At 51.8% G+C, this 27,694-nt stretch overlaps 14 protein-coding genes across 14 annotated transcripts; 6 read left to right on the forward strand and 8 right to left on the reverse strand.

The window, feature by feature from the left end:
• JCM6883_002553 (raptor family protein) lies at nucleotides 1-281 on the forward strand (the record flags this gene model as incomplete). The annotated part of the gene is made up of 1 exon (XM_076633246.1): nucleotides 1-281. A coding segment is annotated over one exon (281 nt), but the record flags the coding sequence as incomplete, so codon positions are not given.
• Nucleotides 282-1,035: 754 nt separating this feature from the next.
• JCM6883_002554 (uncharacterized protein) lies at nucleotides 1,036-1,515 on the reverse strand (the record flags this gene model as incomplete). Its single annotated transcript, XM_076633247.1, has 3 exons — nucleotides 1,036-1,110; nucleotides 1,169-1,286; nucleotides 1,379-1,515. The coding sequence occupies 3 exons, from the start codon at nucleotides 1,513-1,515 to the stop codon at nucleotides 1,036-1,038; spliced, it is 330 nt and encodes a 109-aa protein (XP_076486699.1).
• Nucleotides 1,516-1,823: 308 nt separating this feature from the next.
• Nucleotides 1,824-2,345, reverse strand: JCM6883_002555 (uncharacterized protein; the record flags this gene model as incomplete). Its single annotated transcript, XM_076633248.1, has 4 exons — nucleotides 1,824-1,895; nucleotides 2,005-2,043; nucleotides 2,127-2,166; nucleotides 2,233-2,345. The coding sequence occupies 4 exons, from the start codon at nucleotides 2,343-2,345 to the stop codon at nucleotides 1,824-1,826; spliced, it is 264 nt and encodes an 87-aa protein (XP_076486700.1).
• A 535-nt stretch (nucleotides 2,346-2,880) lies between these two features.
• JCM6883_002556 (uncharacterized protein) lies at nucleotides 2,881-4,777 on the reverse strand (the record flags this gene model as incomplete). The annotated part of the gene is made up of 6 exons (XM_076633249.1): nucleotides 2,881-3,366; nucleotides 3,438-3,710; nucleotides 3,771-4,004; nucleotides 4,064-4,349; nucleotides 4,419-4,544; nucleotides 4,611-4,777. 6 exons carry the CDS (start codon nucleotides 4,775-4,777, stop codon nucleotides 2,881-2,883), a joined length of 1,572 nt encoding a protein of 523 aa, XP_076486701.1.
• An 899-nt stretch (nucleotides 4,778-5,676) lies between these two features.
• JCM6883_002557 (uncharacterized protein) lies at nucleotides 5,677-9,622 on the forward strand (the record flags this gene model as incomplete). The annotated part of the gene is made up of 7 exons (XM_076633250.1): nucleotides 5,677-5,773; nucleotides 5,835-6,062; nucleotides 6,126-6,938; nucleotides 7,001-7,220; nucleotides 7,283-7,440; nucleotides 7,510-8,244; nucleotides 8,310-9,622. 7 exons carry the CDS (start codon nucleotides 5,677-5,679, stop codon nucleotides 9,620-9,622), a joined length of 3,564 nt encoding a protein of 1,187 aa, XP_076486702.1.
• A 143-nt stretch (nucleotides 9,623-9,765) lies between these two features.
• Nucleotides 9,766-10,900, reverse strand: JCM6883_002558 (uncharacterized protein; the record flags this gene model as incomplete). The annotated part of the gene is made up of 8 exons (XM_076633251.1): nucleotides 9,766-9,832; nucleotides 9,903-9,954; nucleotides 10,026-10,100; nucleotides 10,178-10,295; nucleotides 10,356-10,426; nucleotides 10,493-10,600; nucleotides 10,663-10,711; nucleotides 10,775-10,900. 8 exons carry the CDS (start codon nucleotides 10,898-10,900, stop codon nucleotides 9,766-9,768), a joined length of 666 nt encoding a protein of 221 aa, XP_076486703.1.
• Nucleotides 10,901-11,721: 821 nt separating this feature from the next.
• Nucleotides 11,722-12,875, forward strand: JCM6883_002559 (uncharacterized protein; the record flags this gene model as incomplete). The annotated part of the gene is made up of 7 exons (XM_076633252.1): nucleotides 11,722-11,773; nucleotides 11,835-12,058; nucleotides 12,124-12,294; nucleotides 12,349-12,490; nucleotides 12,556-12,619; nucleotides 12,688-12,727; nucleotides 12,786-12,875. The coding sequence occupies 7 exons, from the start codon at nucleotides 11,722-11,724 to the stop codon at nucleotides 12,873-12,875; spliced, it is 783 nt and encodes a 260-aa protein (XP_076486704.1).
• A 583-nt stretch (nucleotides 12,876-13,458) lies between these two features.
• Nucleotides 13,459-16,182, forward strand: JCM6883_002560 (uncharacterized protein; the record flags this gene model as incomplete). The annotated part of the gene is made up of 10 exons (XM_076633253.1): nucleotides 13,459-13,531; nucleotides 13,593-13,647; nucleotides 13,725-13,989; nucleotides 14,056-14,159; nucleotides 14,228-14,297; nucleotides 14,361-14,387; nucleotides 14,449-15,270; nucleotides 15,330-15,617; nucleotides 15,677-16,060; nucleotides 16,123-16,182. The coding sequence occupies 10 exons, from the start codon at nucleotides 13,459-13,461 to the stop codon at nucleotides 16,180-16,182; spliced, it is 2,148 nt and encodes a 715-aa protein (XP_076486705.1).
• A 144-nt stretch (nucleotides 16,183-16,326) lies between these two features.
• Nucleotides 16,327-17,699, reverse strand: JCM6883_002561 (palmitoyl-protein thioesterase family protein; the record flags this gene model as incomplete). Its single annotated transcript, XM_076633254.1, has 5 exons — nucleotides 16,327-16,657; nucleotides 16,715-17,028; nucleotides 17,087-17,306; nucleotides 17,366-17,499; nucleotides 17,568-17,699. The coding sequence occupies 5 exons, from the start codon at nucleotides 17,697-17,699 to the stop codon at nucleotides 16,327-16,329; spliced, it is 1,131 nt and encodes a 376-aa protein (XP_076486706.1).
• Nucleotides 17,700-18,015: 316 nt separating this feature from the next.
• IRC3 (double-stranded DNA-dependent ATPase) lies at nucleotides 18,016-20,829 on the forward strand (the record flags this gene model as incomplete). Its single annotated transcript, XM_076633255.1, has 7 exons — nucleotides 18,016-18,346; nucleotides 18,417-18,724; nucleotides 18,781-19,336; nucleotides 19,397-19,591; nucleotides 19,652-19,864; nucleotides 19,922-20,227; nucleotides 20,294-20,829. The coding sequence occupies 7 exons, from the start codon at nucleotides 18,016-18,018 to the stop codon at nucleotides 20,827-20,829; spliced, it is 2,445 nt and encodes an 814-aa protein (XP_076486707.1).
• An 803-nt stretch (nucleotides 20,830-21,632) lies between these two features.
• On the reverse strand, nucleotides 21,633-23,088 carry JCM6883_002563 (uncharacterized protein; the record flags this gene model as incomplete). Its single annotated transcript, XM_076633256.1, has 5 exons — nucleotides 21,633-21,727; nucleotides 21,788-21,798; nucleotides 21,869-21,996; nucleotides 22,056-22,214; nucleotides 22,282-23,088. The coding sequence occupies 5 exons, from the start codon at nucleotides 23,086-23,088 to the stop codon at nucleotides 21,633-21,635; spliced, it is 1,200 nt and encodes a 399-aa protein (XP_076486708.1).
• A 262-nt stretch (nucleotides 23,089-23,350) lies between these two features.
• JCM6883_002564 (uncharacterized protein) lies at nucleotides 23,351-24,677 on the reverse strand (the record flags this gene model as incomplete). Its single annotated transcript, XM_076633257.1, has 3 exons — nucleotides 23,351-23,824; nucleotides 23,886-23,941; nucleotides 24,005-24,677. 3 exons carry the CDS (start codon nucleotides 24,675-24,677, stop codon nucleotides 23,351-23,353), a joined length of 1,203 nt encoding a protein of 400 aa, XP_076486709.1.
• A 198-nt stretch (nucleotides 24,678-24,875) lies between these two features.
• On the reverse strand, nucleotides 24,876-26,310 carry TRM10 (tRNA (guanine(9)-N(1))-methyltransferase; the record flags this gene model as incomplete). Its single annotated transcript, XM_076633258.1, has 2 exons — nucleotides 24,876-25,796; nucleotides 25,864-26,310. The coding sequence occupies 2 exons, from the start codon at nucleotides 26,308-26,310 to the stop codon at nucleotides 24,876-24,878; spliced, it is 1,368 nt and encodes a 455-aa protein (XP_076486710.1).
• Nucleotides 26,311-26,657: 347 nt separating this feature from the next.
• On the forward strand, nucleotides 26,658-27,269 carry JCM6883_002566 (uncharacterized protein; the record flags this gene model as incomplete). Its single annotated transcript, XM_076633259.1, has 1 exon — nucleotides 26,658-27,269. The coding sequence occupies one exon, from the start codon at nucleotides 26,658-26,660 to the stop codon at nucleotides 27,267-27,269; it is 612 nt and encodes a 203-aa protein (XP_076486711.1).
• Nucleotides 27,270-27,694: the final 425 nt, after the last annotated feature.

Below are 27,694 nucleotides of genomic sequence, written 5' to 3' on the forward strand. Positions count from 1 at the left end.
CGAAAAAGTTCTGCACGGCAGCACGGAAGACGGCGAAGAACGAGCGAACCCTGTTCTACTACAATGGACACGGAGTACCGAAACCGACACCGAGTGGAGAACTGTGGCTCTTCAATCGACAATACACTCAGTACATTACAATCTCACTCGCCGACATTATCAGTTGGATCGGGAGTCCGGCGATCTACGTCTGGGACTGTTCAGCAGCGGGGAACATCGTCGAGAAAGTGAAAGAGTTCAGTGCGAAGAGGGATCAGGATTTGAGTCTACAGGTCCGGTAGGAGGAGAAGCGTCCCAGAATTGAGTTTGAAGGAGGTAGCCTCCTGGGACATTCGTGCAACATCCATCGACGTTCGAAGGAGACTGGCCCTTGATGCAGCTACGAGGGAGAAGGGCTGGGGCGGGACAAGCTTGAGTTCCGAGTAACTTGTGCGCTTTTGAAGTGATTCGATCGGAGAGGGAGTGAAGAGCGTCGGCGAAGTTTGGTGTAGGGGAAGCGAGAGAAAAAGGCGGCGTGGAGAGGAGCGCGAGCGTCACCGAAGTAGCAAGGCTTGATGAGAGATGCATCGGGACGAAGGGTGAAATTTTGAAAGGTGAAAGAAAGAAGAGGAAGAGAATCGGGTCGACCGCACTCCTCCTCCACCTGTTGGAAGAACGTTTCTTCTGAGTTCGTCCTATCGTAGAGGAAGGACGGGTCGGCCCCATGCGGTCAGAGATAGGCAGCATTCGCTAGCGCCGTTTTCGAAAGTTCGTGAAACTTGCGAAGGCAAGTTGAGCACGTTTGACTCGACCGATGACAGCGTTGTGGCGGCGCTGTCCTCGAGTCTACGATGCTCAAACAGACATGAAGGCGTTGACGAACGTTGACGAAGTCATTCCGAGAAAGCGAATTCGTTGAATTCATCTCGCACGGACAACTCGAGAAGACTCTCCCACAGGTTCAAGGTCCTGGGTTCAACGAGCAGAGGAGAGCGAACGAACGTAAATCACTTTGCATGCATAACCTCCTTGCGATTCCCTCAACTCAGTACGAGCTCACTTCGCCAACTTTTCCGCAAGCTCCTTGATCTTTTCCATTTCTTCGTGCGAAACCGGATCACCCCATTTCGTCTGACAGCACGAGATTGAGTCAGCACCCAGCGAGAGCAATGAGGAGACCTGTACTCACAGGTTCAGTGTTTGGGTTAGACAAGAGATCGTTTGCTCGGAATTGCAAAGATGGGTCTTCCATTTGGGTGTTGTTTGGAGGGGCTTTGATCCAGTTCGAAACAGTGTGCTCGTAGTCACTACATCATCCTTTGTGTGTCAGTTTCCAAACGTCCTGTCGTTCCCCACTTCGGAATCCTCGGAACTTGCTGTTCTAGAAAGGACTGCTCACCGTTGAAGCCTCGAAGGAGCGTGTTGAGGAGTACCAGGACGAGAGTGAGGTCGTGAGTTTGAACGACCGGCAACCGCGTCGAGGTGAGAGGGAGTGGAAGGGCGAGAAACGTGAGGAGTTGCGGTTCGAGAGGGCATTGTATCGTGAATTGAAAGCTGTGTGAGGTGTTATGAGGTTGAGAGCGAGAAGTGACGAAAGTGAGGAAAGTGAGGGGGAGGAGAAGAAGAGAGAAGAAGAGGGAAGAGAGATGACACGCATACACTGTCAGTCTCGCGAACGAGTCATTCGGAAAGCTGAGTCCTGTGACTTGGCTGAATTCCTCTCTCGACCAAGTCAGCTCACCTCGCTTCTCTACCTTCAATCAACCGTGTGAGATCTCGTACTTGATTCGTCGTATTTACATACTTGAGGTATCTACAAAAGCTGCAATTCATTCTCTTTCCTCTTAGATTCCTAGTTTCTTCGCCAGTTCAGCCGCCTTCTTTTGGTCGGCAGCCGTAGGTCCGTCCGATACAGGCTATAGATAATGCAAGAGAGAGAGGGTCAGCGATAGATCCAGTGGGAGGAGCGCGAAGCCGTCGCTTCGCAATCTATCTCGATGAAATTGATCAAGAAGTGTGACTCACCTCGGTGTTTTGACTGCCTACGAGGTCATTGGAGCGATCCTGAGAGGAAGGGGGGAACAAGGAGCTGTTAGTTCCGCACGAGAGAGAAGCCACGACGATTCACTCTCAAGTCATTCACGCACTTGTTCACGGGGATCGGCAAGACCGAGGTTGTTGGGAGGGCTGCAGCACGTATCAAGAGAGTCAGTCAGGTAGCGAGGAAGATAAGGGAGGAAGGTGAGTGCTCACTTCTTGAGGGGGTCGTCGGTGACGACACTGTTGTTAGGGTGAGCGTTCACGGGATCTTTCTGGGTTTGGGAACCGGCGTCAACACGTTGAGGGTCTTTTTCGTAGTTTGACATTATGGACTGAGAGGAAGGGAAGGAAGGGAGAGAGGAAGGGAAGGAAGGGAGAGAGGAAGGGAAGGAAGGGAGAGAGGAAGGGAAGGAAGGGAGAGATGAGCCTGGTCAGTCGGTTCTTCGAAACGATGATTGCTAATGTGGGGGTGGAAGCAGGAATCGAGGAGATCGATGTTGACTCGAAGACTCACGTACAGTAGATAGAGACGAATGTGAAAGTTGGAAGTTGGAAGTGAGAGGGAGAAGAATAAGAAGAGAGACTGGAATTCTCGAACGAAGCGATTCTTTCGATTTCTTCCGAGGTTTGACGTCGGCGTCTTGTCATTTTCGCTCGCTCTCGGCAATCGTAGTTTCGACTTGACACGTATGCATGCAAGTCCTCGGTCCCGCCTATTTCGCAGATGAGCACGATGCGAGAATCACTCACGTCGTAACTTCAACCTGTTGCGCTTGATCCGAGCGTTACAACAACCTTGCAATCAACAGAAGAAGCGATACAATATAACGAAAGGGAGACAAATGAGATACAACTGATATTCTAAAATTCGAGGTCGAGGGGTGGAGTCTTTTCGTCGTAGGAGTCCGTGCGAACCTGAACCATCACCCGAATCTCTTTCGAAGCTGGCTGACGTGCGTCACCCTCGGTCCCTGACGATAGCATGGGTGTTCTCGAGTTATTCCGTCGGAGAACGGGAACCAGATTTGCGAATTTGCTCGTCGTGGGCGAGGTCGCGGTAATTTCGGTTGTCAAAGTCGGAAAGATCGCAGTTGGGAAAGCTCCGATCGATCCAGCGAGATTCGGAGAAGAAGAGAAGGAAGATGGTGAGACGAAACGATTCGAAGTCGTGTTGAAAAGGAGGAAAGCGTAGAGAACGGGTCCGATAATGACCGTGGACCAAAGAGGTACTCCGAAAGCTCCTTCCGCGAGCGGCCAGGTGTTCTTCGCGTCGACCGACATGACAAAGTCTGCTAGAATGAACCCGGCAGTGTAGGCGAGAGTCGAGATGGTGAAGAAGATTGTAAGCTGTGGGGAATTTCGAGGGAAGTCAGTACGCTGCCTTTACTTTCGATGGCGTTCTCTCGAAATGCACTCACTGCGGCCATATCGAGCTCTGCTCTCTTGAGGTTCTGAAGAGTTGTGAGCTGTTGGTCTGTGTGTACCCTCGGAGGAGGAGCGATTGGGGGAGGTAGTTTTTCAGTTGATCCGTCGAGATTCGACATCGGTGCAGAAGTTGTTGCGCTCGGACCCCTCCAGTCGGCAGGATCGTCCGAGGTGAATCTTCCGGGGTTCGAAAGACTCATGAGTGCTGTTGATTCACGAACTTGACGGTGAAGTTTGTACACGAGGGCGAAACCCAAACCGTTCACCTGCGAGAGCGACTCGGCGTGAGCTCCGTCAGGACACAAAGGTAAGGGAGATTGACTCACGATAAGACAGGCTAGGACCGGAACAGGGGAGAAACTCGCGTGAATGATGGTCGCAGTTTTGAGGTTACTCCAAGTTTCCGCAGTTCTTGCGGCGAGCGGTCGGAGAATCGCCATTTGGTCTGCTGTTGGAGTTCCCGACGGTGAGGCGCCATAGGCTTCGACGAGTGCTTCACGAAGCGCGCCTCCTGCGAACCAGTATTGTCTTCCACGTTCCGATTGAAACATTCCGAATCCCTATAAGAGCAGCAGACATCAGTCTCGACTGACAGTGTTACTAGGCGATGAGAACTCACGAAACTGATCGCGGCTAGAACGAATCCACCAACGAGGAACAGAAGATTCGCCTTGCGCGCACTCGGCAGTTTTGCTTTCGGGGCGTCGTCCGTGAGGAGGTATGCTTGAGCTCCTGCCCAACTGACAGGCCATCCTATGACGAACCAGACCCAGTTGTTCATCGCCCTGACTCCCCACATCGCTGCTTGATCTCCGTCTTGTAGGAAAGCCTGATAATTGTAATGAACTAAGGCGATTGACCAACATCCGACTACTACTCCTCCCAGGGACCAGGCCATTCGAGGGCTACAGTTACTCGAGTCAGTGAAGAAACGTAGTGAAGAAACGCAGCGAAAGAGTGGGACTGGAACTTACTTTAGGACGATAAATCGACCCGAAGATCTCGAAACGAGTCGAGCGAACCACAAAGCTTTCGTCCTTGGTCGCTCCTTCGTCCGAATGATACTCGTGATTCCATACGCTGCTGATAATACAGTATATCTAGAAGTAGAACGATCTCGTCGTCAGAGTGGGTTCAGTGAACGGAAGAAGGAGAGAGTCGCTCACATCGCGCTGAAGGTAAAGAGGGTGATCAATCTTGTACGGAAATGAGGAGTCGGGGTCGGATGGAGAAGACCCTCGTCGACACCTTCGATCCAGAGAGGTAGGGCTGCGATTCCATTCGGCGGAGTTGGGAGGAACGCGACTCCTGCGTTCAAAGACTCGGAGGCCATTTCGATGTCGTTGTGTTGTACTCCTTTCGAGTCGATTGTTGGATGAGGGGTGAGTTCGTAGGGAGTCGAAAGGTTCAATCGATCAATCAATCAATCTTACATCGTTGGTTCAAAGTTAAACGAGGAGAATCGCAGAAATGCCTCCGAAATGGGAAACTCTCGGCGGAAATCTAACACGGTTACCCGATTCGGGACGAAAAGAGTTTGTTCCGCCTTGCACGAAGGTCGAGTCCCATCTCGCTCTCTGGAGAGGGAGGGCGGATCGCAATCAGAGCATGAAACGGAACGAGGATGCTGAACCGAGGAACGGGCCGGTAAATTCAGTTGTTCCTGCCTCGATCAAAGTACTGGTAGTTCGTGGCATTTGACCACGTTTAGCTGTTTGTCGTACTCGCTCGAAGTTCGCCTTGAGACAAAGTTTCGCATCAGTCGAAGGAGAACTTGAAGAACTTCGTGTTGAGTGATTCCGCTGGACGCTCTTTTGGAGGCGGACGACGTAGTGTGAACCTGCGAAGCTACGTACATTAGGTTGATATCTAACAATCGAGCGATTCGAGAGTGAAAGGAAAGGAGGAAAGAGTGGTGAAGTCATCGCCAGCTCTCTTCGCTCACCCAACATCGACTCACAAGCTAGAACACCTATCGATAGATATCAGAGCACATTGAGTAAATCAGCAGCGACATAGAAGAGCGATTCCCCAGCTTATCATCGACATCGACGACCCTTTGATCAACTCCCTCCCCCTCGATCGACTAGTGGAACCGACGGATAGGCGCGATTCAAGATGGAGGGGGGTCAAGTGACGGATACAGATACAGGGGTTCATCTGGAGGTTCAGGCGATCGGCTTAAAGGAGAGCAAGGCCGGGAAACGACGCCAGAGTCTAGCTCCTCTCTCGATGGATTTCGCCTACCCTGGTGTGCTGAGCAGACCTCAGACACCTTCAGTATCTGAACCGACATCGCCTCAGTCTCGTACGAGGTCTCTCAAGAGTCGTGAGTCGATTCCAGAATCGCTCTCGTCGAAATGAGCTAATTTCTAGTTCATCTCGTCCAGTTGCCTCTCCGCGAAAGACAGGACACTACAGACATCACGAAGCTGGACCTCGAAAGTTGATTCGAAAACTAAACTCGCTCCTTCACGGGAACCTTCATCGAGGTCAGAGATCGCGAAATGGAAGTTTGAGCGGTTCTCGGTCTCCCTTCGGTGGATCTACTGCGTCTCTCAGTAGAGGCAATTCCATGATATCGTCGTCATCGGCCCTTTCGCGCACCCCGCTCTCTGGTACGTTCTTTCCCGCTCCTTGATATCGTTGAGTGACTTGCTCAAAGGTTACACACCCGACAGCGGAACCTGAACCAATCACTCCCGAACTATCGATCGAAGATCAACGCCCTTGCATCAAAGTGCGATTAGCGACCTTCAATATGCACGACACCCTCCCAACCAGCGACGCAGATTTCTCCGACTGGCTCGGTGACGTTTCTTCCGCCTCGAACCGCCCTCCTTCGAAGAAGCGAAAACGAAGTTCAATGTCGAGTCGAAACAGTACGATGACCCTCCCGATGGACAAAGAACTCCCCAAATTCGCCCTCGACGACCAAAACTATCACATTATCGTCGTCGCGAGTCAGGAGTGCCCTACCGCCTCGGGAGTCTTAGCTGGAAGAGTGAGAACTCTAGATGGTCGAGGGTGGACAAATATGTTGGAGAACTATTTGTGCGGGGGATCGTGCTACGACTCTGAGTCAGAATCGAGTTCGTCGGAATCGGAAGGAGATCAAGGAAGAAACACGATTCGGAGAGCTGAGGGAATCGGAAGTCGTCAAGAGTCAGTCGAACGGGATCGATCGTCACTCAGTGTGGACACGCCAAGAAGAGAAGGAGATAATTACAATTCAGATTCCGGTTCAGTCATTCAGAGTCAATCAGCTACCGACAACGACGATATTTCCGCCAGTCGAACCCCCTCGCTTCACGGCTCCAGTTCGGGAGACAGTCGACGGAGAAGAGGACCTTATGTTCTGGTCGAAAAGGAGAGGTTGATGGGGATTTACATCGCCGTCTTCGTCGCTCGCGGTTGTCAAGATCTAGTGGAAGGGGTTAGCAAATCGAGGGTTCCAGCTGGCTTGATCGGAGGGCGTCTCGGGAACAAAGGAGGTGAGTGGGCTCTCTCCTCGTGATGTGTCATTCGAGGCTCATCGGTTGTCGGGAGAGAACAGGCGTCGCCGTCTCGCTCCATTTCGCAAACTCTCGACTTCTCTTCGTTTCTGCCCATCTAGCAGCTCACGCCAGCGCTATAGAGATTCGAAAACAGAACGTGATCAAGATCTTGAGCGAAATCACGGTCGACGACTTCTGGGAAGCGAGTGGGAGATTAGGACCGAAACCGAAGAATGTTACGGACCGATTCGATCAAACGTTCTTCATGGGTGATCTCAAGTAAGTTCCTTCTTCTTTCAGACCACGGTGAACTTGCTGTAGCTCATGCTCGCTTTGAACAGCTTTCGATTGAACGTTACTCGTCTCCATTCGGATTGGCTGATCGCCCGGAAAGATTACTCGACCGCGCTTCGATTCGATCAACTGAGAGACGTTCTCATCGAGAAAGCTTCAGTGTTTCCAGGATTTGCCGAGGGCCCTATTTCTTTCGCTCCAACCTGTTGCGTTTTTTTTTAAAACTTGCTCTTCTCGGGAGTGACCTGCTGACATTCGCGATTTGCGCCCGCAGACAAGTACGACGTTGTACATCGAGTGAAGAAGAAGCGGTCGACGATTCTCGGAGGACGTTCGAAACGAGGTTCCCGCGAAGGAGTCCGAGGAAGCAAAGTACCGTTTCCACTCCAAGATTCCGCCGCCGAAGACGAATCAGCCGCAAGCATGAGCGATCCCGAAGTCGTGAGCTCTCGGAGCGCGAAACCTGGTGACGAAGACGATACACTCTCAGTCATTTCTTCGGTCGGAACGATTTCGACTCTCGACGATTTCGAACAACTTGAAAGGGAAGAGCTTCACAAGGGAGACCTCTCGAGCCTTGGACTCCCGACTCCGCCCAAGAAAGGAGCAGAAACTCAGATGGACGCAGTCAGAAGCGCTCAAGTTCGATTCCTCACTCTCGTCAAGTCAAACTCTGCCGCGCTTCAATACGCTCGCAAACGGTCTTCATCTACGGCTCCGAAGTCCGCCCCTCCTCTCAAGACGATGTTCAATCCTCCTCTGGGACCTCGACCTATCCTCAAAGCGAGCCAGTCTGCTCTCGTCGTTCCGATGACTCGGAGTACGAGTGTTCCCCTCGGAGTCGGAGAATCTGCGTTGATCACCGACGTCGATCAGGAGGAGCCGACAACGGACAGCGAAGGAAAGAAGGGATTATTGAGAAACCTTAAGATGAAAGCAGAATCGATCGTTCCTGTGGTCGAACCCGTTTTTGATTCAAGTTCGAAGCAGCGAGTTCAGTCCTACACCGGCGAGTCTTTCATTCTTCTTAGCTTGTCAAGAGAACGTTCACTGACTTCAACCATGCTTCTACAGATCGTATCCTGTTCAAGACTACGATCGAGCCACCTCCAGGGGATGAAGAGGAAGAAGAGGAGGAAGAAGAACGACCGGTCGGTGAACCCTCTCTACACCCGAGTAGAAGTTCGGCTTTCGTCAGCGCACTCAGGGACCTTACCCACGTCGCTCCCCTCACATCGACTCTTCGACCTCGATCTGCTGAAGGCGATGTCGATCAAACGATTCGAGCTCGTCGCGGCTCGGCTGAAGACCGCCATTTACGATTCAGCGACGTCTTCACTCGACCTCGTCGATCGAGTGTTTCGTCAGACAGTGATCGAGGAGGCGACATCAAGCATTCCATGCCTCGAACGAAGAGTCTTCAACCTGGTCAATTGAGACGTCAACACTCGGGAGCAAACTCGGTTGGGACCGACGAGACGGAATCGAACCGCAAGAAAGCGTTCTGGAGGCGAGTAGCATCATTCCCAGCTCTCAACAGCATGTCGACATCAGCCTCAACTTCAGCTTCGGCCCCTTCCAGCCCGAAATTGTCCTCCACTCCCTCGAAATCATCGCCCGTCATCGCTTCCACTTCGCCCGTCGTCACTCCAACGACTACAACTTCGCTTCGAGAACCTTCCTACTTTGCCGATATCAATCCAGCCTCTTCCAATACCTCAGCTTCTGTGCCAACAACCCCGACAACTCCAACTCGACGAACGCCTCGAAAGATATTTACCCTCTCTTCGAATTCTCCTCCTTCTTCTCCCGAAGAACCGAGACCGACCGTCAACTTTGTCCCCCCTCCGCAAGCTATCGAAACCCCTCCTCTTCTGCCTCGAGCAAATTCTGAACAAACGGTTCCGACGACTTCTTCCACTTCCTCCTCACATTTCCACTTTCCTCGGATCCCTTCCACGTCAGGAGCTCGTCGACCAGTTCGTTCAGTCTCGGGTAGCGCACTTCCAACCAGTACAGCCAGTTCTTCTCCTGTCGAGTCCCCCTCTCCGATCGATCCCGTTCCTCATGTCCAAACGAGCACGGCTTCTCTCAATACTCGGTTCAAATCTTTTCTCAACTCGATCCCTCTTCCCTTCCTTTCGGCGCCCGTTTCGACTCGTAGTCTTAGCGCAGCCTCGACGACCCATTCGGCGAAAATCCCTCGCAAGAAGAAGAAACACGGCCCTCGATGCGGCGAGATTCAAGTACTTAAATACGATTCCGTTCGAGATCTCGCCAAAATGGGAGCCGTCTCAGATCATCGACCCGTGTTCCTCTCTTGCGCGATTGGAGTAGGAGATCCGAAACCTGACGAGGACAAAGACGATTCGAACCTTCTATCCTAATCTGTACAAATCCCGATTCTCCCCTAGCCTAATTATATTGATACCCCATAGCATTCTGGATACCTCGTCTCGCTCTATCTCTCTCTCTAATATCCTCATCTCCATAGAATCATCGTCATTGAACAGCATCAAAGTACATTCATTCAAGCTTTTCGCTCAACTTTCTGAGCTTTCTTTTGCTTGTCTGCCAGTTTCTTCGCAGCGTCGTCTCTGTTCACCATTTCGGTTAGCGTTCGGTGAAGAGAGAGAAACAGGAACACCAGAAACGCAAGAGACATACTTTTGTTTCTTCAGATCGGCTTTGTCCTTCTCCCGTTTCGCTTGTGATTTCGCTAGACAAAATAGACAGTGAGTATTCCAAGCACAGCAGAACCACCACGAGAGAGGGAGTATGATGACTAACCTGCATCCTGATTCCGTCGATCTCGTTCAGCTTTTTGCACATGCGTCTTGTTCATATTCGGTAGGGCGAGGAGATCTGAGAAAGCGCGAGTTTCAGTTTTGTCAGCCTCGATCGTATGTCTGCGGAGCTGTAGGAGGCCGTGTGAGACTTGCCGACACCGTCAAACGCTTTCTTTCGTTGCTTTTTCGATAGTTTCGAAGGGTCGACGAGCGCCTTGTCCGGAATCGCCTCCCCGTCGTCTTCATCTTCTTCCGCGATTTGACCATATTGCTAGATGTGACAGAGTTAGCGCATGCTCGCGGGACTAAAGAGACGGAAAGGACACCTTACGCGAATGAATTCTGCTTTTCTTCTCTCTTCTTCTTCCGGTGTCAATACTTTCTGTGTCTTTTCATCCTCCGCTACTAAGATACGCGATACGTATCAGCCCGTGCGAGGAACCCAGCCTAGCGGGTACAGAAGCTCACGTTTTGGAGGAGCTTTCGCTTCCTCTTCCGCTTTCCGCTGAGCCGCGACTTCGTCCTGATACGCCTGTGTGGCCTCTAGTAGCGAATCGATACTGCTCGAACTGGCCTCTACGAGCACGAGTGATTAGAGATTGAGTCAAGGTTGAGGGAAGCGAGGAAACGAAACGAACCATCCTCTTCGTCAATTTCCAACATTCCACAGATCGCGCTTTTGCGATCCTACATGTCAGAGCGGACTATCAGCTACCCAGCGACGAATCGGATGCAGCAGTTCATGCGTACCTCTGGCAGAAAAGATTCTTCTTCAACTAATCCCTGCACGAACTCCACCGTCTCCGGATCCGATTTGAGCTTAAGGCTATCGAGCTGTGAGACGATGAGCTCTTCTAGCGACTGTTCTTGAGCCATCTTGAGTGAGTCAAGGTCGAGGAAAGTGGTTAAGAGATGAAGTCGGCGAGAGAGCCTCTTCCCTTCACCTCTCGCTCATAACTCGGAAGAACCCTCAAAGCTTGCAAGGAAGAAGCCTTCGAATCCGACCGATATTCCTGAAACTTCTCAGCATAGTCTCCCGTTACATCCGACAGATTTTAAGTGATTCTTCGGTCGACTCTGACGGTCACTGCCTCGCCTCACGGCACCGTAGACCGCCGTTCGATAGGACCGTCATGAGGCGATGAAGCTGCGAACAGACTTAGCTCTCGACCGGGAAGCTCAGTTCGTTTTGGAATGTTGGTTCATCGGAATCCGTCTCTTCTCCCGTTCCGCTTTGCTCTGTACAAGTAGAGAGGAATGACTCAGAGTAGATGATACTGCTACGTAAGTCAGCGGCATCACAGAATCCTACCGCGTGAGCTGACCCGACCGTTCGCACATTAGTAGCTTTCGATCCTCGATTCTTACTCCTTCTCCTGTCGCCTTTCATTGCGGTGTCCGTCCAAGCTACTCACGCACACCGTGGTCATTCCATTCGAACACCAGCTCACCTGCTCGCCAAGCGCAACCCAAAATTCCCTCGCTCCCTTCTTGAAGGTCAACTCACTGTTGGTAGTCTACTCAATGCGACACTGACGATCGACGAGCCGCTGAACACGACTTCCATCTTTCCCAATACTACGACTCCCTCTACAACGACTTCTTCCTCCGTCAAACCGTCTCCCTCGAAACCTTTACCGAATAATTGCTTTCCACTCCGCTTTGATGGATTCCCCAACGATACATCTGTTCCAACGATGTCGAGGAGAGATTGGTGGTGTCAAGATGAAGAACTTTATGGCTTTCTCGGTGAGCCCCGCGTCTCTCTCGCTTCGTCCTCGGAACGCTCATCTTTCGTTTGCGCGTGCAGGATTCTCCTACCCGCTCGAAATCGCCGATTGTTCTAACCCTTCAAATCAGTATCCAAAGATCAAGCAAGACCTACTGCGGATGAAGAACGAGTTTGGAGCGACGTTCGTCCGACCTTATGGAGTTGAATGTCGCGATGTTTCGATCTGGTTGGATCTGGTCAAGGCTTGTATTGAGGTTGGCATGGCGTTGATCGTACAGGTCTGGTGGGGCTTCCAGGAGGACGTGAGCTTTATTTCTTTCGCGTTGCTTGTTCCGGATCTAAGCTGATTCGAGTTTCGAATCCTCAGCAAGAGTTGTGGCGGAAAGGACAAGAATCGATATTCGACCTATTCGAGAACTCTACCTACTCGCAAATAGCTCCGTACGTCGTCTATTCGGCGAGCTTTGGGTCGGAACCAGTGGGAGATTGGGTCGATGGAGATAATTTTGTCAAAGACCTGACCTCGTTTCGAACGAAGGTACGTGACCTCTTTCTTCGATTAGAGGATGTCCTGACCTCCTTTCGCTCACAGATGAGGTCGTATGGCGTTCCCGTGGGGATCTCAGAAGATTGGGATCGACCTGATAGAATGAAAGAAGGAACAGCGATTGCTGGGGTTGGGGCAGAAGTCCTCAATACGACAGATGTCGCGCAACTTCATGTCATGCCGTACTGTGAGTCTCTTCTCAAACCTGATGGTCTCTCTTTTCCCGCTGAACCCGATGTCGAGGGGAAACAGACCATCCCGACGAAGTCCCAACGATCGATCTCGCATGGAACTACACGAAACAGCAAGTTGAATGGTGAGCGTCGTTGATCTTTGCCCAAACCCTTTCAAGCGTCTGTGCTGACTCTTCCGAACATCGAGTAGGGCTCGCGAAAAGCTCAAGCAACCAACAATGATCACAGAAGTCAGTAACTCCAGTTCATTAGCCTTCTTTTATTCTACTAACCAACCTTTGGCTGTAGACGATGTGGAGCTCTCGACAAGGAGGTAGTCACGGCCGAGGTTCTCACGACGATCAAAGCAATCTCGACAATTACAAGCAATACTGGTGAGGTAACTTGTCTCAGGTAATCTCGTTCGAAAGAAAGCTGACCTGTCGACACCTCAGGGAGAGCTTTTCATCGAACTGCGAATTCTTTAAATCGCAGCAAACTGGTTACTTCGTTCACACCTTTGATGACTCGATGGAACCGGTTCGTCTCCTCTCCCGTCTTCTTCCGTTTCCGAGGAGGCTCACCGGCTAGTCCCTTCCTGCAGTACTTTGGAATGATAGATTCGGAAGGTAAGACGAAAATCGATGGATGGAAGCCGAAACGATGCTGAACGTCCGAGCGGCTCTCGTTTTTGGCCCTTCCTTTCACCTGTATCTACTATATATCTTACTGTTGTGCTATTGAGTAACGAAACGAACGACTCCAGATTGCAGCTCGTCCCCAGGCTGGGCCTGCGAGAGACTTGAAAACGGCTTTCAATCGAATTTTGACTTCCATCGAGTTGGCCTTGCTCTTGCTGATCTGAGCTATACGTAACGCTTGCTCGTCGTAGATCTTGCTTTCGGAAATCGCAAAGTGTCTCGGAAAATATCGCGCGCGAGCCTTTCATTCTCTTCTCTTCTCGCCCTCCACCTCATCCGACATGGGCTTCTGCCGCAGGTGCGGGGAGATAGTCAACGCCGAAAGGTGTTCCAAGTGCGGAGGAACAGCTCGCGGTTAGCCAGAAATCTCTCTCCTTCACTCAATACGAACTTATCCCTCCTTCTCTGCCGGCAGAATCGACCACAAAGATCTTGTTCGGTGAGAAAGTGGGCGACAAATGGTCTCAGAGGTGAGTACACTTGTGCTGGTACCAGTCAGAGGGAGGTCTGGGCGTCTGTTGATTGATCTCGGCGCGGGTCCTTGTAGGTATCTCGTTCGATCAAGCTCGCCTACCAACTCGAACAACAAATTGCCATCGAACGCTTCAAACGATGCCAATGCGAAAGCACACACCACGAGCTTAAGTGTACCTCAAGCTCAGGCTCGTCCTCCTCCCACTCCCTCGAAGCTCGCCCATTCCTTCCTTCAGCAATCAGAATCAGAAGACGCTGAGCTATCAGCGGTGTTCGGATCCGTTCTTTCCCCTCGAGATCATTGGCAATGTTCTTCTTGTAGCGTAAAGTTTCGACAGGCGAGTGCTCAAAGTGGTTCCTGTGCTTTGGTGACTTCAAGCTGACAAGGAAGACCCGCTAAACAGGAAGAAGTGATCTATCCTCACCCTGAAGCCAAGTCTGATCCAGCGAAAGGCGAGTTGTACTTCTGTCGGAAATGTTTCGGGGAGCGTTTCGCGATTGGGTCCTGGTGAGCAAAGCTACTGCCTTCCAACGTATCCATAGACACTGACACAACGTCGTGAGCAATCGCGGTAGCAAGAAGTGCAAACTCGCGGTTCTCTCGGATGCAAAATTCATCAAGCATGAAAACCACGTTTGGCACGAGGTGAGTTCTCATCCCCTTCAGCTTGCTCCGAGAAGACGGTCTCACACTCCGTGCCTTCTACAGCCTTGCTACGTCTGCAGCTACTGCCCGGTTCGTTCAATCTCGTCTCGTCTCAAAATCCGGAAAGCGAAACTGACCTCCTCTGTCGCAGAACCTTTCTCGCTCGAGCGTTGTCATCGATTTCGCGGCTCGACCTTCTTGCGAAGATTGTTTCGACTCGTTCGCCTACAAGTCAGCTGGCATTCTCCCTTCCCCTCATCTCTCGCAAACCGAATGGAAACCGCTCGAAGCTCCTCCTCCTCCCAACAAATGGGGAAGACCATCAATGACGACGGCGTCGGGTACGACGAGCGTCTGGAGCTCGAAGGTGGGAACGAAGCGCGCAGATGCGAAAAGCGAAGGAGAGAAGACAACGGCCTGGAGAGTCAAACAAGAAAGAGAGAACAGTCCTCTCGTCCAAACTTACGACGAACTTGGCGACAAGATGAAACGACTCGGACTTTCCACCAACTCGACCTCGACCACGAGTCGACCCCTGCCATCTCCAGCTGCCGTCGATCCGTCTCCAGTCAAGGTCGCGACGCCATCCTCATCGCGTACCTCCTCATCGGCGAACAAATCAGCACCAGCTTCGGCTCCAGTCTCATCTCCTGTACCTCTGCGTTCCGTTCTCAAGCCTGTCCAACAACCTTTCACGTCTTCCCTCGGCTCACCGAAAAAACTCCCTCCTCCTTCAACTTCCGCTCGAGCGATCACTCCTCTCGATTCGAAAGTTCCTCCCGCCTCGAGTAAACCTTCCCCAATCAACGATCAGGAGAACTGCCCAGCGTGTTCCCTTCCCCTCGGCTACGGTCAATTCGTCGAACTTCCCTCAGGAACGATTCTGCACGTCGACTGTTTCGCTTGCGACGGATGCCACAAACCTATCTCGGGAAAGTATGTCAATGCGGAAGACAAGGCCTATCATAAGGCGGTGAGCAAGGAATGACTTCTGCACTCGGGGAGCTTTGCACTGAACCTCATCGGACACAGTGCGCTCCCGCTCCGAAACGGTACCGAGCCATCGTCACTTCACTCAACGAGACTGCATCAACTTCTCCGACCTCTCCTGACTCCCCGAAAGCGAATCCTTTGACTGCCGAGCTCGAACCAGACGAACCCACCTGCGAGGCTTGTTCAGGTTTACTCGGTTACGGCCTCAGCGTGACGATTCCGAAGAGTGGTAAGAGCTTCCACAGGGACTGCTTCACCTGTGCGACTTGTGCTCTCCCGTTCGACAAAGGTTTCGTCGAAAACTCGGGATTGGCTTATCACGAAAAGGTGAGTTCTTGGCCTCTTAACCAGCTGAACGTAGTCTGACTCGTCATATCGAGATATAGTGCGTACCCGTCACCGCCATCGTACCAAACAATACTGCCAATCGATCGGAGGGAATGCCTTCATCGCCGTCTCGAACTTCTCGACCTCCTCGTCTCCCGACGCTTCCATCTTTCCCGCCGAAGCACTCGACCCCTGCGCCTCCGTCTCCAGCTTCCTTACCTCCTCGTTCACTCTTTTCGACCCGAACTCGTCCTCCCTCGAACCTGGGCGGACTCTTGATTTGCACCGGTTGTTCAGTTCGAGCGACCGAGAAGGAAATGGTACCGGGTCCGGGAGGAAGGAGGTGGCATAGGAAGTGCTTGGTTTGCGGAACGTGTAAGCGGGAGTTAGATAGTGAGGTTCGTGGAGGAGAGACTGGTATTCTCCGCTGCGAAGCTTGTCGAGTGAGTCTCACCGTCTCCGATCATCCTCGACACAAAGCCCTGATCCCTCCTTCGCCGTGCAGAAACTCGAAGCTCGACGATCATATCGAAACCCGACGCAAGGCTCGGCGACCGCTTTTTGATTTCAGCTCTCTTTGTTGTTACCTTGTTCAACCTTTACGCAACTTTTCTCTATTACTATCTCTTCCACGACTGTTCATCTTGCAACAATCCGCTCATTGTTCGACCGCGACGTGATTTGATTCGATACAAGAAATCGCGTGTCGTTACAGTTGAAAGACGAGACTGTGCTCCTCATGATACTCCTCCTCATCCAGGATTGCCTCTTCCGGTCCTCTCTCCCCTCTTTCTCCCAAAAAAGCAACGACACTTTCCCAACATTTCTTCCCGATCTGCATGTGAACGCCTTTGCAAACCCCTCTCACCAGATCTCCTCTTTCGTCGATCGATCGGAGACCGATGTAGTCTTTCTGATAGAGAGGGAGATCTTTGAGGGGTAGAGCATCGTAAGAGCCCGGGAGAGGAGGAGTGGTCGAATTTGAGTTGGCAGGAAGAGTAAAGTGAGCTGAAGTTGAAGGGACGACCGTTTGATCGTGACTGCTCGGAGCGGGAGATCAGCTAGTGAATCAAAGAAGTCGAAAGGTGACGACTCACGAGAATCGTAACAACACGAGTTTGTTCAAGCGCTTGAAATTGTCGTTGTATGTTTCGTTCCTCGGTTCCGAAATTGTGGACGATTCTAGGTCTTCTATCCGTTCGTTGTTGATGTCTCTCAAAAAAGAAGATCCGTTGAGGTATTTCGCGAGTTCGACCTCGTCGTTGTAGTTGCGGAAATATTGGGCGGGAATGATGTTATTCTGAGCGTACGAGGAATAGATCGACGAGTGAACGAGGGAGAGATGCATGAGTCGACAGGGCGAGAATATTGATGAGTTCGGCGGACAGGGAGGGAGAGCCGAGATACCGAGCTATTGGAGGAGTGTAAGCGGGAAGAAGAGTTAACGATCAAGAGGCATCGAAGCTCACATGTTGACTGCCTAGCGTGATGAGGTTCCGCACATTAAGTCCACCCTTTCCTCCGCACCTCTCGACGACGCCTCGCAGCAATTGACCGCCTTGACTGAAGCCGATTGCATCGAATTTGCCGCTCGGGTTCAAGTCACGATCCATAATCTCTGGCAATGCCGACAGTTGTTCGCATGCCAATTCGATGTGAGAGTTCGCATTTCCAAAGAACGTAGCTTTCCTGTCGTATGCTTCGACTCAGTCATCTTGAACGTCAAATCGAGCAAGAGGAAGACTGACTGATCCGCGGCGCCGTCGAGTCCGATCTTTACGATGTGGACGAAGATGTTCTCCAGTTCGGATCTCGACTCGAGGTCTTGCTTGAGTGACAGTAAGCCTGCTGCATCGTATCGGTCTCCAAGACCGTGCCAAATCTACGAGCGTTCAAGAGGCAAAATCTGTGAGCTGGAATGGCGAACGAACGCTCGAAGCAGGGACTCACGACGACTGGCACTGGGCGCGATAGACTCGATGAAGATCTCGCAACGTCTGGAGATGGTCGAGCTGGCGATGGAAGGGCAAAAGCGAGGGGTAAAATTGCGAAGAGCGTGAAGAGTCGAGGCGGTAAGATCATCTGCTCGATGAGGGTGTCAGCTGTATGGTGTTCGGACAGGCGACTGTTCTCGCCTGAGTGCTGCCTCGGACCTTCAGACTAGCTCGTGGAGAGAGAGGGCGGACAAGATCCGATTTGACCCCACTTCCGCCGTAGAGACGGTTCCCCTGACTCCCTGACCATCCTGTTTGTGCCAGACGAGAGATAGAGAGCTCACCGTTGTCCTCGGAGCGCTCGATCTAGAGCTAACGGGTCGGATGAAATGGAAGAGGTCAAAAGAGATGAAAACCAATTTCTCCTTTCCCTCCCTCCACTCGCCTCGCCGACTTCGGCGAGCATGCTGAGAGCCTTCAGGCAGATCAGTCATCATCCACTACTGCGCTCTAGATCTCCAGCCTTCAGATCTTCCTCGTTCCTCGCTCAATCAACTTTCTTTTGTTCGCCAAAGCCCCCTCACCGGGCATTCCTGCATACGACGACCAGACACTACGGTACAACAAGACGAGCTGTGAAGTTCAAGGAGGAGGAGCGAACGGAGGAGGTTGAAGTTGAGGAGGTTCGTCCACAGCAAGTCGTCTTGCGACCTTATCAGGTCGAATGCATCAAGGCAGTGTTGGACGAGCTACAGACAGGAAAATGTACTAGGTTGGGAGTGTCAGCACCAACAGGTGAGCTCCAGCGATTCCCAGGATCTCGCTTCTCTCCCTCTCGCTGATTTGGTCTTTCTGTCAACCACAGGAAGCGGCAAGACTTCCATCTTCACACGCTTGATCTCACTTCTACCTCCTCTACGACATCCCGACACGAACGAACTCGCGACTCGAGTCCTGATCATCGTCAATTCGATCCAACTTGCTCAACAAACACACGCTTCGATCTCGCGAGCTTACCCAGCATGGAACGTCGAGATCGAACAAGGCGCGAAATACAAAGCGACAGGATACGCGGATGTCACGATCGCGACATTTCAGACTCTCGGGAGAGACGGAGGAAAGAGGTTGGACAAGTTTGAAACCGAGAATTACAAAGCTGTGATTGTGGATGAGGTGAGCCTTCCCTCCATGACTCGAATAGCCTATGCTGACGTTCGGAACTCTACTAGGCCCATCACTCAGTATCGAAAACATACCTATCGATCTTGTCTCGTTTCGACTCGCAAATCTCCGAATCCTTCTCTTCGTCATCTGCGACCCTTTCGCGCTCCTTGACCCCTGCCGCTTCACCGGTCTCCCCCGCTCCAACTTCGACCCCTTCTGTGTCGGACTCTCACTCCGCGATCGACGAACCGGAAGAAGAACTCGCGACCCTTCCGGATGAACCTCTTTCACCGGTCCCAATGCGACTCGACGATCTAGGTCGACCCCGAGTCCCTCTTCTCGCGTTCACGGCAACCTGGAATCGTCTCGATGGACTCGCTCTCGGGAAAGTGTTCGAAAAGATCGTCTACCACGCCGAATGGCTCGACATGATCAAATCGAATTGGCTGAGTGAACTCAAGTTTTCGACTCTGCGGATCTCGCCTTCGCAAGGACTTAACCTCGATAACGTCGAAGTCTCGAAAGGTACCGGGGAGTTCGTCCTCGGTAGTCTGATTCGTGAGGTCGACAGGGAAGAGATCAACGAAATTGCAGTTCAAGCGTGGATGGACAAAGCTTCCGGTGAGAGATCTCTGCATTGAACTGCTCCTACCTTGCGCTGACGTCGGGTGTTTTGCGCAGAGCGGCGATCAACTCTGGTTTTCGCCATTTCCAAGTCACACATCTTGTCCATCACAAACACTTTTCGAAACAATGGCGTCGACGCTAGATTCGTTTACCACGATACGAAACCCGCTGAAAGGCAGGAGATCTACGAGGCGTTCAGGAATGGCGAGTTCCCCGTGCTCGTCAATTGTGGAATTTTGACCGAAGGCGGTGAGTACTCAGCTGTTATCTCCACCGAGAGCCGAAGGACAACTCACCCTCTTGCTGCAGCCGATTTCCCTGCGATCGACTGCATCCTGCTCCTCCGACCCACTCGCTCGCAAACGTTATTCTTGCAGATGCTCGGGAGAGGGTTGCGACTTTCGCCAGAAACGGGGAAAGACGATTGTCTCGTAATTGACCTCGTCGCGAGCGGAGAACGAGCCGGTGGAATGGTCTGCACTCCGACCTTGTTCGGAGTTGATCCAGAAGCAGAGATCGAAGGTAAGTCTAACCTGTCTCTTGGCGCATGCGCTTCTCGCTGACTAAGGGGTATTGCAGGACAATCGACTTCTGATCTGTGTCGTACTGCTGAAGCGACTCGCGAACTGGAAGCTACCTCCTCGCCTTCGAAATCGCGAGGGTATCAAGACCTCTCGATTCTCTACGCCGATTATGAAACTGCGTTGGACTATGCCAATTCGTCGAACCCGGGCGATGTCTTCGAGCTCGATGAAACTGGTGACGAAATCGGACCCGTACGCGTCAATTCAGTCAGTAAACTCGCTTGGATCGGGTGTGGAGAAGGCGTTTGGGTCCTCGAGTTGCTGGGGAAAGGACACATAAAAGTGGTTAAAACGCCTGACGGTACGTTCTCGATGAGCCCTTTCCGTCTGAAGTAGCCGGCTGACTCGCTCGTGTCGTGTATCAAAGGTTACACTGCTTCTCTCTATCTTCGCCTGCCGCCATCACCCTTCGATCAACTGTCTCAATCTCGCGGACCTCCTTCTCCTTACATGACTCCTCGACTTCTCGCTCTCCATCGATCTCTGCGACAACTCATTCGGTCAACCGATCAATTTCTCATGTCGAAACCGGAATACTCTTCACTCGGACTCGCTCGCAAGAGTCCTTGGCGGCAGAAACCCGCGTCGAGCGGTCAATGCAATTTCATCTTGAAGAAGCTCAATCCTTCCGATTCGGGATCGAGGGAAATTGAGGCCCTTTGGATTGGAGGGAAATTTGGAAGTTGGATAAAAGTCGACGATCTTACGAAAGGACAAGCTTCAGATTTGATCAGTCGTATGAAGCATGGAGGAATAGGATACGTGAAGAAAATCAAACGGGAGTATGAGAAGAAAATGAGGAAGAAGAAAAGAGCTGAAGGTAAGAACCGAAAAGTCGGAGAGAAGCTGAGGGAGGAACTCGAGGAGGTGAATCGGAGGAGGAACGAAGCCCAGATACAATAGAATAGATTACCGTTCGGAATGTTGTTGTAATCAGTACTCGTAGCTTTCCGTCAACGCAGCTGAGAACGGGCCTCAATAAATCCGAATTGAAGTTTGTCGTCGCGGGACAAATTTACTCGGCTCTTCTTCTCGCTATGAATGGTTTGACGTGCTTCTTACGACACCAGAACCTGCGAGATGACTTAACGCGCGACGAGCGTTGCTAGGCGACTGACGATCGCTAGTTCTAGTCGATTCTCTGCTCTTTCGAATCAGACACTTTCATCTCGGCGAACTGAGGACTGGTCTGCGTTAGGGCTAAGTCGAGCGCGATTAAGCCAACAAGAGCTCACCCGCCGGAGCCGGTTCAATCGATGAAGTCGCTTGGTTTTCGAATCGTGAGCTTTGCCTTTGTTCTCATTCACACGAGAAAGTGGTCTAGATCGGCCCAGGACAGCACGTCGAGATGATTCGGGCGCTTTACAAGGCGTCTCGAGGGGGGAAAGAGGCCAGAGGACGAGGAGAAGGGCAACGGACAAGGGTTTGGTCTTTCTCAGAACCAAATATCCCAAACACCCTCTTCTTTCAGTGCGCTCCTCTAAAGCTCAGAGTACTCTACAGCGCTCACGGACTCGACGATATAAGTAGACGAGAGTCGACGGGACAAGCGAGAACCATCGCTTGTTTAGAGGGCGCTCTTCAAGTCTCAAGCTTGAAGGCACAGCGGTTGCGCTCTCTCGCACAAGCGACGCTGGCGCTCGTATGGTGGGAAAGTGAACCAGAGAAACCAGAGATGCTAAATTCCTGTCAGACAGTAACCGTGCTCAACCCTTTCCAGCGACGCTCCAGCTCGCCGAGATGGCAGAGATGAGCATATACGAATCCTCCGTAGGCGGCCCTGCGGACCAGTTTGGTTCACCTGTCATATCGTGCTGGGCCGTTAGTCACTGAAAAGTCGAACGAAGACGGCGAGACTCACCCGAGCTCCATCTGTGCGCCAGGAAGAGTACAGTCAGTTTCCAGTCTACGAGCAGAGACGACGAAAGATAGTTGAGCTCACGAGTTCCATATAAAATTCATGGGTTCGTGAGGGACGTTCTTGTCCAATCGAGCTACTTCTTTGTCATCGACTGAGAAAATCGTCTCCTTTTCGGTCCACTCGATCGTGTAGTCGTGAAAGTCTTCGGTCTATCCAAGCAAGAAGCATCAGTCACGATCATTGGTACGTGAATCGCGGTGAAACGCACAGGATCAAACCCATACGGAACGACAACGTTCTCCATTTCGCCGGTTCCTTCTGTTGATGTCGGATGATTCGTGAGTTGCAGTCCGGGCTTGACCGAATCTCCCCGTCCTTCCGTGTAGTAGCTAGTGAGTAATTCGATATCGACTTCCAATGGCGGTCCCTATCACGACTAAAACGAAGGAGTCAACCTCGAGAGCTCAAACAGCGAATCGACGGGAGAAACTCACCCCATACCAAAAGATCCCATGGCAAACTCCCGCAATTGGAGACGCCTTCATTCTCGTCGTGACTTTCCCATACAGAAACAGATCGATCGTCGCTACTTCTCCGCTCGAAACTTCTCCTTCTCCAGTTTGACCTCTCACGAGTAACCTCATCGCTCCGTCTTCCCAGTCGACGTTATTTGCGTAGAAACCGTGGATGATCGGTCCGATCGTTGTTATCTCGCCGTAGTCGGAGATTTGTAGTCGGTTTGAGGTGAGATAAGGTTCGAGCTCGTCGGCAGATTTCAGTGTTGAGAAATCTAGATTGAAGTTACCTCCTGAGAGACTACCTGAGGAAGTAGGTTTCGTCGAAGGAGTGTCCGCTTCGGAAGTTCTGGAAGGCTTCGAGGATTCCGACGGGTTCGAAGGTTTCGTTGGCGATGGGCGATCTTGATCCCCTTCTTCGTCGCCTTCTTCGTCACCTTCCTCATCTCCGCCCGATGTAGGTACTATCGGTTTCGTCGTGGCCGGCGTCGAGGGTTTTCTCGCGGGTTGACTGGTCGAAGGTAACGAAACCAGAGAATCTCCTCCTCCTCCCCCTCCTTGTTCCAGGGTCCCTCCAGTTCTCGTGAGAATGTACGTCACGGCAACTATAGCAGCGAGTACGATAATAACTCCGCCAATCGCGTAGTAAGGAGTCGAGGATGAGGCAGCAGGTGGGGGAGGACTCCTCGAAACATTCGAAAGTCGTTTTCGTTCGGCGTCGTCGTCTGAAGTGTCGGAGGAGTAGTCAGAAGTGTAGTCGTCGAGGTCTTCAAGAGAGCGAGGCATAGGTGGGAGGGACGGGCGAGATCAAAAGGGAGCGGATGAGCGCGAATGGAGCTGAGGATCGAGAACGGAGGCTGAGGGAAGGACGGGTAGTAGGTAGTAGCGGACGAGTGCGTGATACAAGAGGAGGAAGAGAGTAAGGATCGAAAGAATGGGAACGCGCGTAAGGCTGAGAGAGGTCCGGACTCGAAAAGCACTGATCGCTTTTCCGACTGTCACCGGAGTTTGAACGGAGCCACTCTCACGGCAATCCACCTGTTGTCGTTCAATCTCCTCGTTGCAACTCGACGCCCATCAACTTCCAGAACACTTGTAGAGTAGCCCAAGCATCGTTCCCCGAATTGTGGAACTTCAACTCGTCATCCTCAAAGCTTCTGAGATCTCCACCGTTCACGTAGCCTCCTTCTCCCTTCGATTCCGAGAGCGAGATTCCAAACTGTTGTACAGCATCTCCGAGTTTCGTCTGCTTCTTCCTTCGATTGAACCCAGAATAGAGCGTTTGAGTATCGAGGATGTAGCGTCCAGCACTCTTGTAGCCTGGTTCGTAGTCTGGATGAGGTAGAGATGATCGATTGAGATAGGTTGAAGTGGAGACACCGAGAAGTTGGAGGGATTTCAGGTCGGAGCGAGTGTCGTGGAAAATAAGGAAAATGGGGAGCGAGGGGGAGAGAAGTTCTTTCGAGAGAAGTTCTACGAGAGCTTTCGTTGAAAGGGTTTCGGATGCACCGAAGTGGAAGTGCTGGACAGGTAGAGAGGGTTAGCTCGTTGCGAACGAGCGAAGAGCGAAAGTCTGCGCTTACATCTCTCGCATCCGGACAGAATTTCCCGTTCCTCCTGTGAGCGTTCTCCTTGACGACTGCCCACATCAAAGGACATCAGCGTCTGCACTCAGACAACAGGAGAGCGTGCAATGACTCACCAAAATGTCGAGTATCCATCTTTTCGAATTTTCCTTTCCGCCAAGTCGATTTCGCGAATCCAACCTCTGTGATGTAATCGTGATTCCACTCGTACGTCTCAAAGTCGATCGCACAGAACCTCGCTTCCCCCTTCATCCCTTGTACTGCCGTGATGATCTCCTGCGACCTCAAAAGCGCTTCGAAATGATTTCTCGTTTCGTATCGATCGTTTTCATCCTTGAGTTGGGCAAACTTCTCTTCGATGACCGCTTGATCTTCGAATCGTAACTTGACGAGTTCTTTGACTTCTGAGCCGTGGTGAACGGCTTCTCGTTTCCAAGTTTGATTCGCTCGAGTCGGTCCCATCTTTTCACTGAACCCATCTCGAAAGACCTGACATTGTTCCCCCGACAGGAACAGCTCGATTGGTTTGTCGCCTGCGATTCGCCCTTGCCATAACTCGATTGGGAACCCTCCGAGAGATTCTTCAACGAAATTCGACATTTGAGCCTTCGATTTGAAGAACTCTTGCGCGATCGGATCCTTCTTGGTCAATTGATTGTTCGGCCAGGAGAATAAAACGTACTTCAGTTGAGTCAAGGTCGAGGGAATGGAGGAGGTTGAGGGAGAGTCAGATGACGATGTTGGAGGACCGAGGTTCCAAGGAATCGGTTCAGGTTCAGAAGGTACCATGTCGTTGCCGACTTCTGGTGATGGATTGTGCTGGCGAGCGACAGGGTTGAGGTGGAGAAGGAAAAGGGAGGAACCAGCTCGCGGATTTCGCAACTCGCACTATCTCAATAGCGGACCCGGCCCATCTCGCTATGCTGGATTGCTGTAGCTCTCATGGCCGAATCTGGAACGAACGACTAAGGAGAAACGAGAAGTATTTCAAGATTGCGGATTTTCCTGATTTTCTCCCTCCTTCCCCTCGTCCCTCGCACCAGACTCCGATGTCGTCCCCACCTGGACCACCGAAGCCGCTTCCTCGCGAGCGTCACCCTCCTCAGCCTCATCGTAGTCGTCCTCCGACTCATCACTGATGACGACGTAAACTCCGTCTCCTTCATTCTCTTTCTGTTTCTCTGCTTTCTTCGCTGCCCGTTTCTTCGCCTTTCCGTCCTTGTCGAACTTCCTCTCCGGCATAACCTTTCTCAACGATTCCCTCCAGTCTCCTTCCGCTTCTCGCTCAATCTCCTCTTCTGTTTTCCCTTCCTTCCTCAATTCTTCCTTCTTCTCCCGATGGCTCTCTACCCAATTCACCATAATCTCGTACACCTGATTCACCGTCAACACTTTCCTCGTCGCCATTTCGGGTAAGAATTGTCCGATTGGTAATTGAGCATGTTGAATTCCGAGTTCGTTCGCCTTGTTTAAACAAAGGTTCTTGTATCGGTTTCGATCGACGATTCCTCCGAGAATGTAGGTATGATCTGGTTCGATCTTTGAGAGGACGTTCGGCGAATCTCCCGTGAGATAAATGAGGGAAGACTTCGGGGCGGTCGATCGAGGTCGTCCGGCGTAAACTCCCATTTTTACCTCCTCCTTCGTCTGGGAAGCTGGAGCTTCCTCCTTGACTGGTTCAGCAACTCTATGTGCGACGACTTCCTCTCCCTCGTCTCCTCCTTCGTAAAGTTTCTCAAATCCGTCTTCCCACCATTCGACGCCTTTCCAGTTCAGATGATCCTGCCTTTTATCGTATGACTCCTTGAGCCGCTTGTTGAACGAACTGACGAGTATCGGGAAAGGATTGATCGCGTTTCGATTTGCGGCGTAGCAGTAAGCGATTTGTGAACTCATCGATTTTACTTCCTGTGACGAGAAGTCTCGCTTCGATCAGCTCGAGATTCCTGTTCGATAGAGAGGATCTTCCACTCACTTTCTCGTTCATGAGCTCATCGAACCCAACATCCAACACGATCCTCGCTCCATGTTCGACAGTTTTCCCTGTCCCCTCCTTCAGCGCCGAAGGTCGATGTTCCTTCTTCCGTTTCTTCGCGAGCGATACTTCCGTTTTCTCGATGACTCCTTCTTCAACTAGTTTACGTTTCTCGGCGGCTTTCGTCTTCTTCTTCTCCTTCTCGCGAGCTCGTCGCGCGAGTTTTTGGGATTCGTACAGTTCTTGTCGACGTTGTCGCTTCAAGGCGGATTTAGTCATCGGAGGGGTTTCCGTGCTTTCAGTGGTGGTGCCCGCTGGAGGATTTGCTGAGGTTGAATCGGCTCCATCGGCGGAAGGAAGTGAAGGAGTTTCGAGAGTCGTGGAGGAGGTCGAGGGGACTGAAGTTTGCGTTTCTTGCGTTGCAGGCTGGACTTCTGTGTCCGCCATGTCAGCTGGCTAAGGTTTAGATTCGAGGTAGGTATATGGTCCGAGGCAAGAGAGGTTTCGACCAGATTTCGCCTTTTCTGCTCTCACTACCTCGTCACGCAACTTCATTTCGGTCGTAACCCGCTCAAAAAGTCCTTACAAGCCTCGATCAAACCCCAGACGGATCAAGCCAGGCGATCAAATCATTTCCTCCGGCTTCCCCTTTCCCCTCGATTGATCTCATCTCTAGCTCTCTTTCCGCGGACGTTCAAGGTAAGTCTTGTCTTGCTGCGTCCCAGTAGCTTAGCTGATGAGCTGATATGTGGTCGCTGCCTGTAGACGAAACCGTCTCTCAACATCACACGAGAATGTTCTCCTATTTCTCCTCGTTCTTCTCCCCATCCCCCGCTCCCTCTCAAGCACCCACACCTTCTGAATCATCCGATGAGCCCTTCACGACAACAATAGCTCCTCCCGCCCCTGGTCAACTCTCCTCGAATCCCGCTCACACTCAACGGAATCGCAAGAAACGACTCGCAAAGAAGAAATCGAAACAACGTCGTCGGCAATCCACTCTTCCTGGTTCTCCCGATTCAGACGACGACGACGGACTTGAGGAGGACGAAGACTTCCCCGACGCAGACGATGACCTTTCCTACATCCCTCTCGAACCTGATAATCCACAAACTCTCTCTTCTTCCTCTCTTCCTCCTCGGCGGACGCAGCCAACGCAACCACCGAAAGGCGCGCAACCTTCCTCGATCCCTCCTCAAGAAGTCTTAGCGGCCGTCTCGAAGCTACCGCCCTTGTTACCGAATGGAGAGAGATTACCGAACGACGAGAGGGCGAAACGGATCATTGCGAGTCAAGGGTTTGTTCCTGTTGAAGACGAGGATGGGGGCTTACATGTTGGAGTTAAAGTGAGAGAGGGTGTTGTCGCGGTCATGGGGAAGGATGGACCGTTGTTGTTCAACATGTGAAAGAAACGAGAACGAAAGAAATGAAAATTCGCGGGCAACTCTCTTTTCGATGGGAGCCTCTCCCGGGTTACTCTCCGGCGCCGACGATCAGGGACTCGAAGTCCCTGTCGACGGGTATTGCAGTATCGCTGTTAGCTTCCTGCCTCGAGGTCGACACGGAGTTTCCGATAATTTCGCACTCAAAATACTGTTCCGTTTTCCCTTGCATTGCTGATGAGATCTACATACATACCTCGTGTATTCCTTTCTGCCTGAAGAGAAGTGTAAAAAGTGTAATTTGGAACCCTTGGACGGCGCCGTCTGCTCTTCTCCCTTCTTCCTCTCTCTCGCCAGTCCAAACCTCGATCCCTCAACTTTCCTCCCTACGGCGACCGTACACAGCTCTCCTCTCTCTACTCACTCTAGTCACTCGTTCACCAACCATC

Source organism: Sporobolomyces salmoneus, assembly GCF_050403485.1.
Source record: "Sporobolomyces salmoneus JCM6883 DNA, S_salmoneus_JCM6883_v1_ctg36, whole genome shotgun sequence".
NCBI lineage: Eukaryota > Fungi > Basidiomycota > Microbotryomycetes > Sporidiobolales > Sporidiobolaceae > Sporobolomyces > Sporobolomyces salmoneus.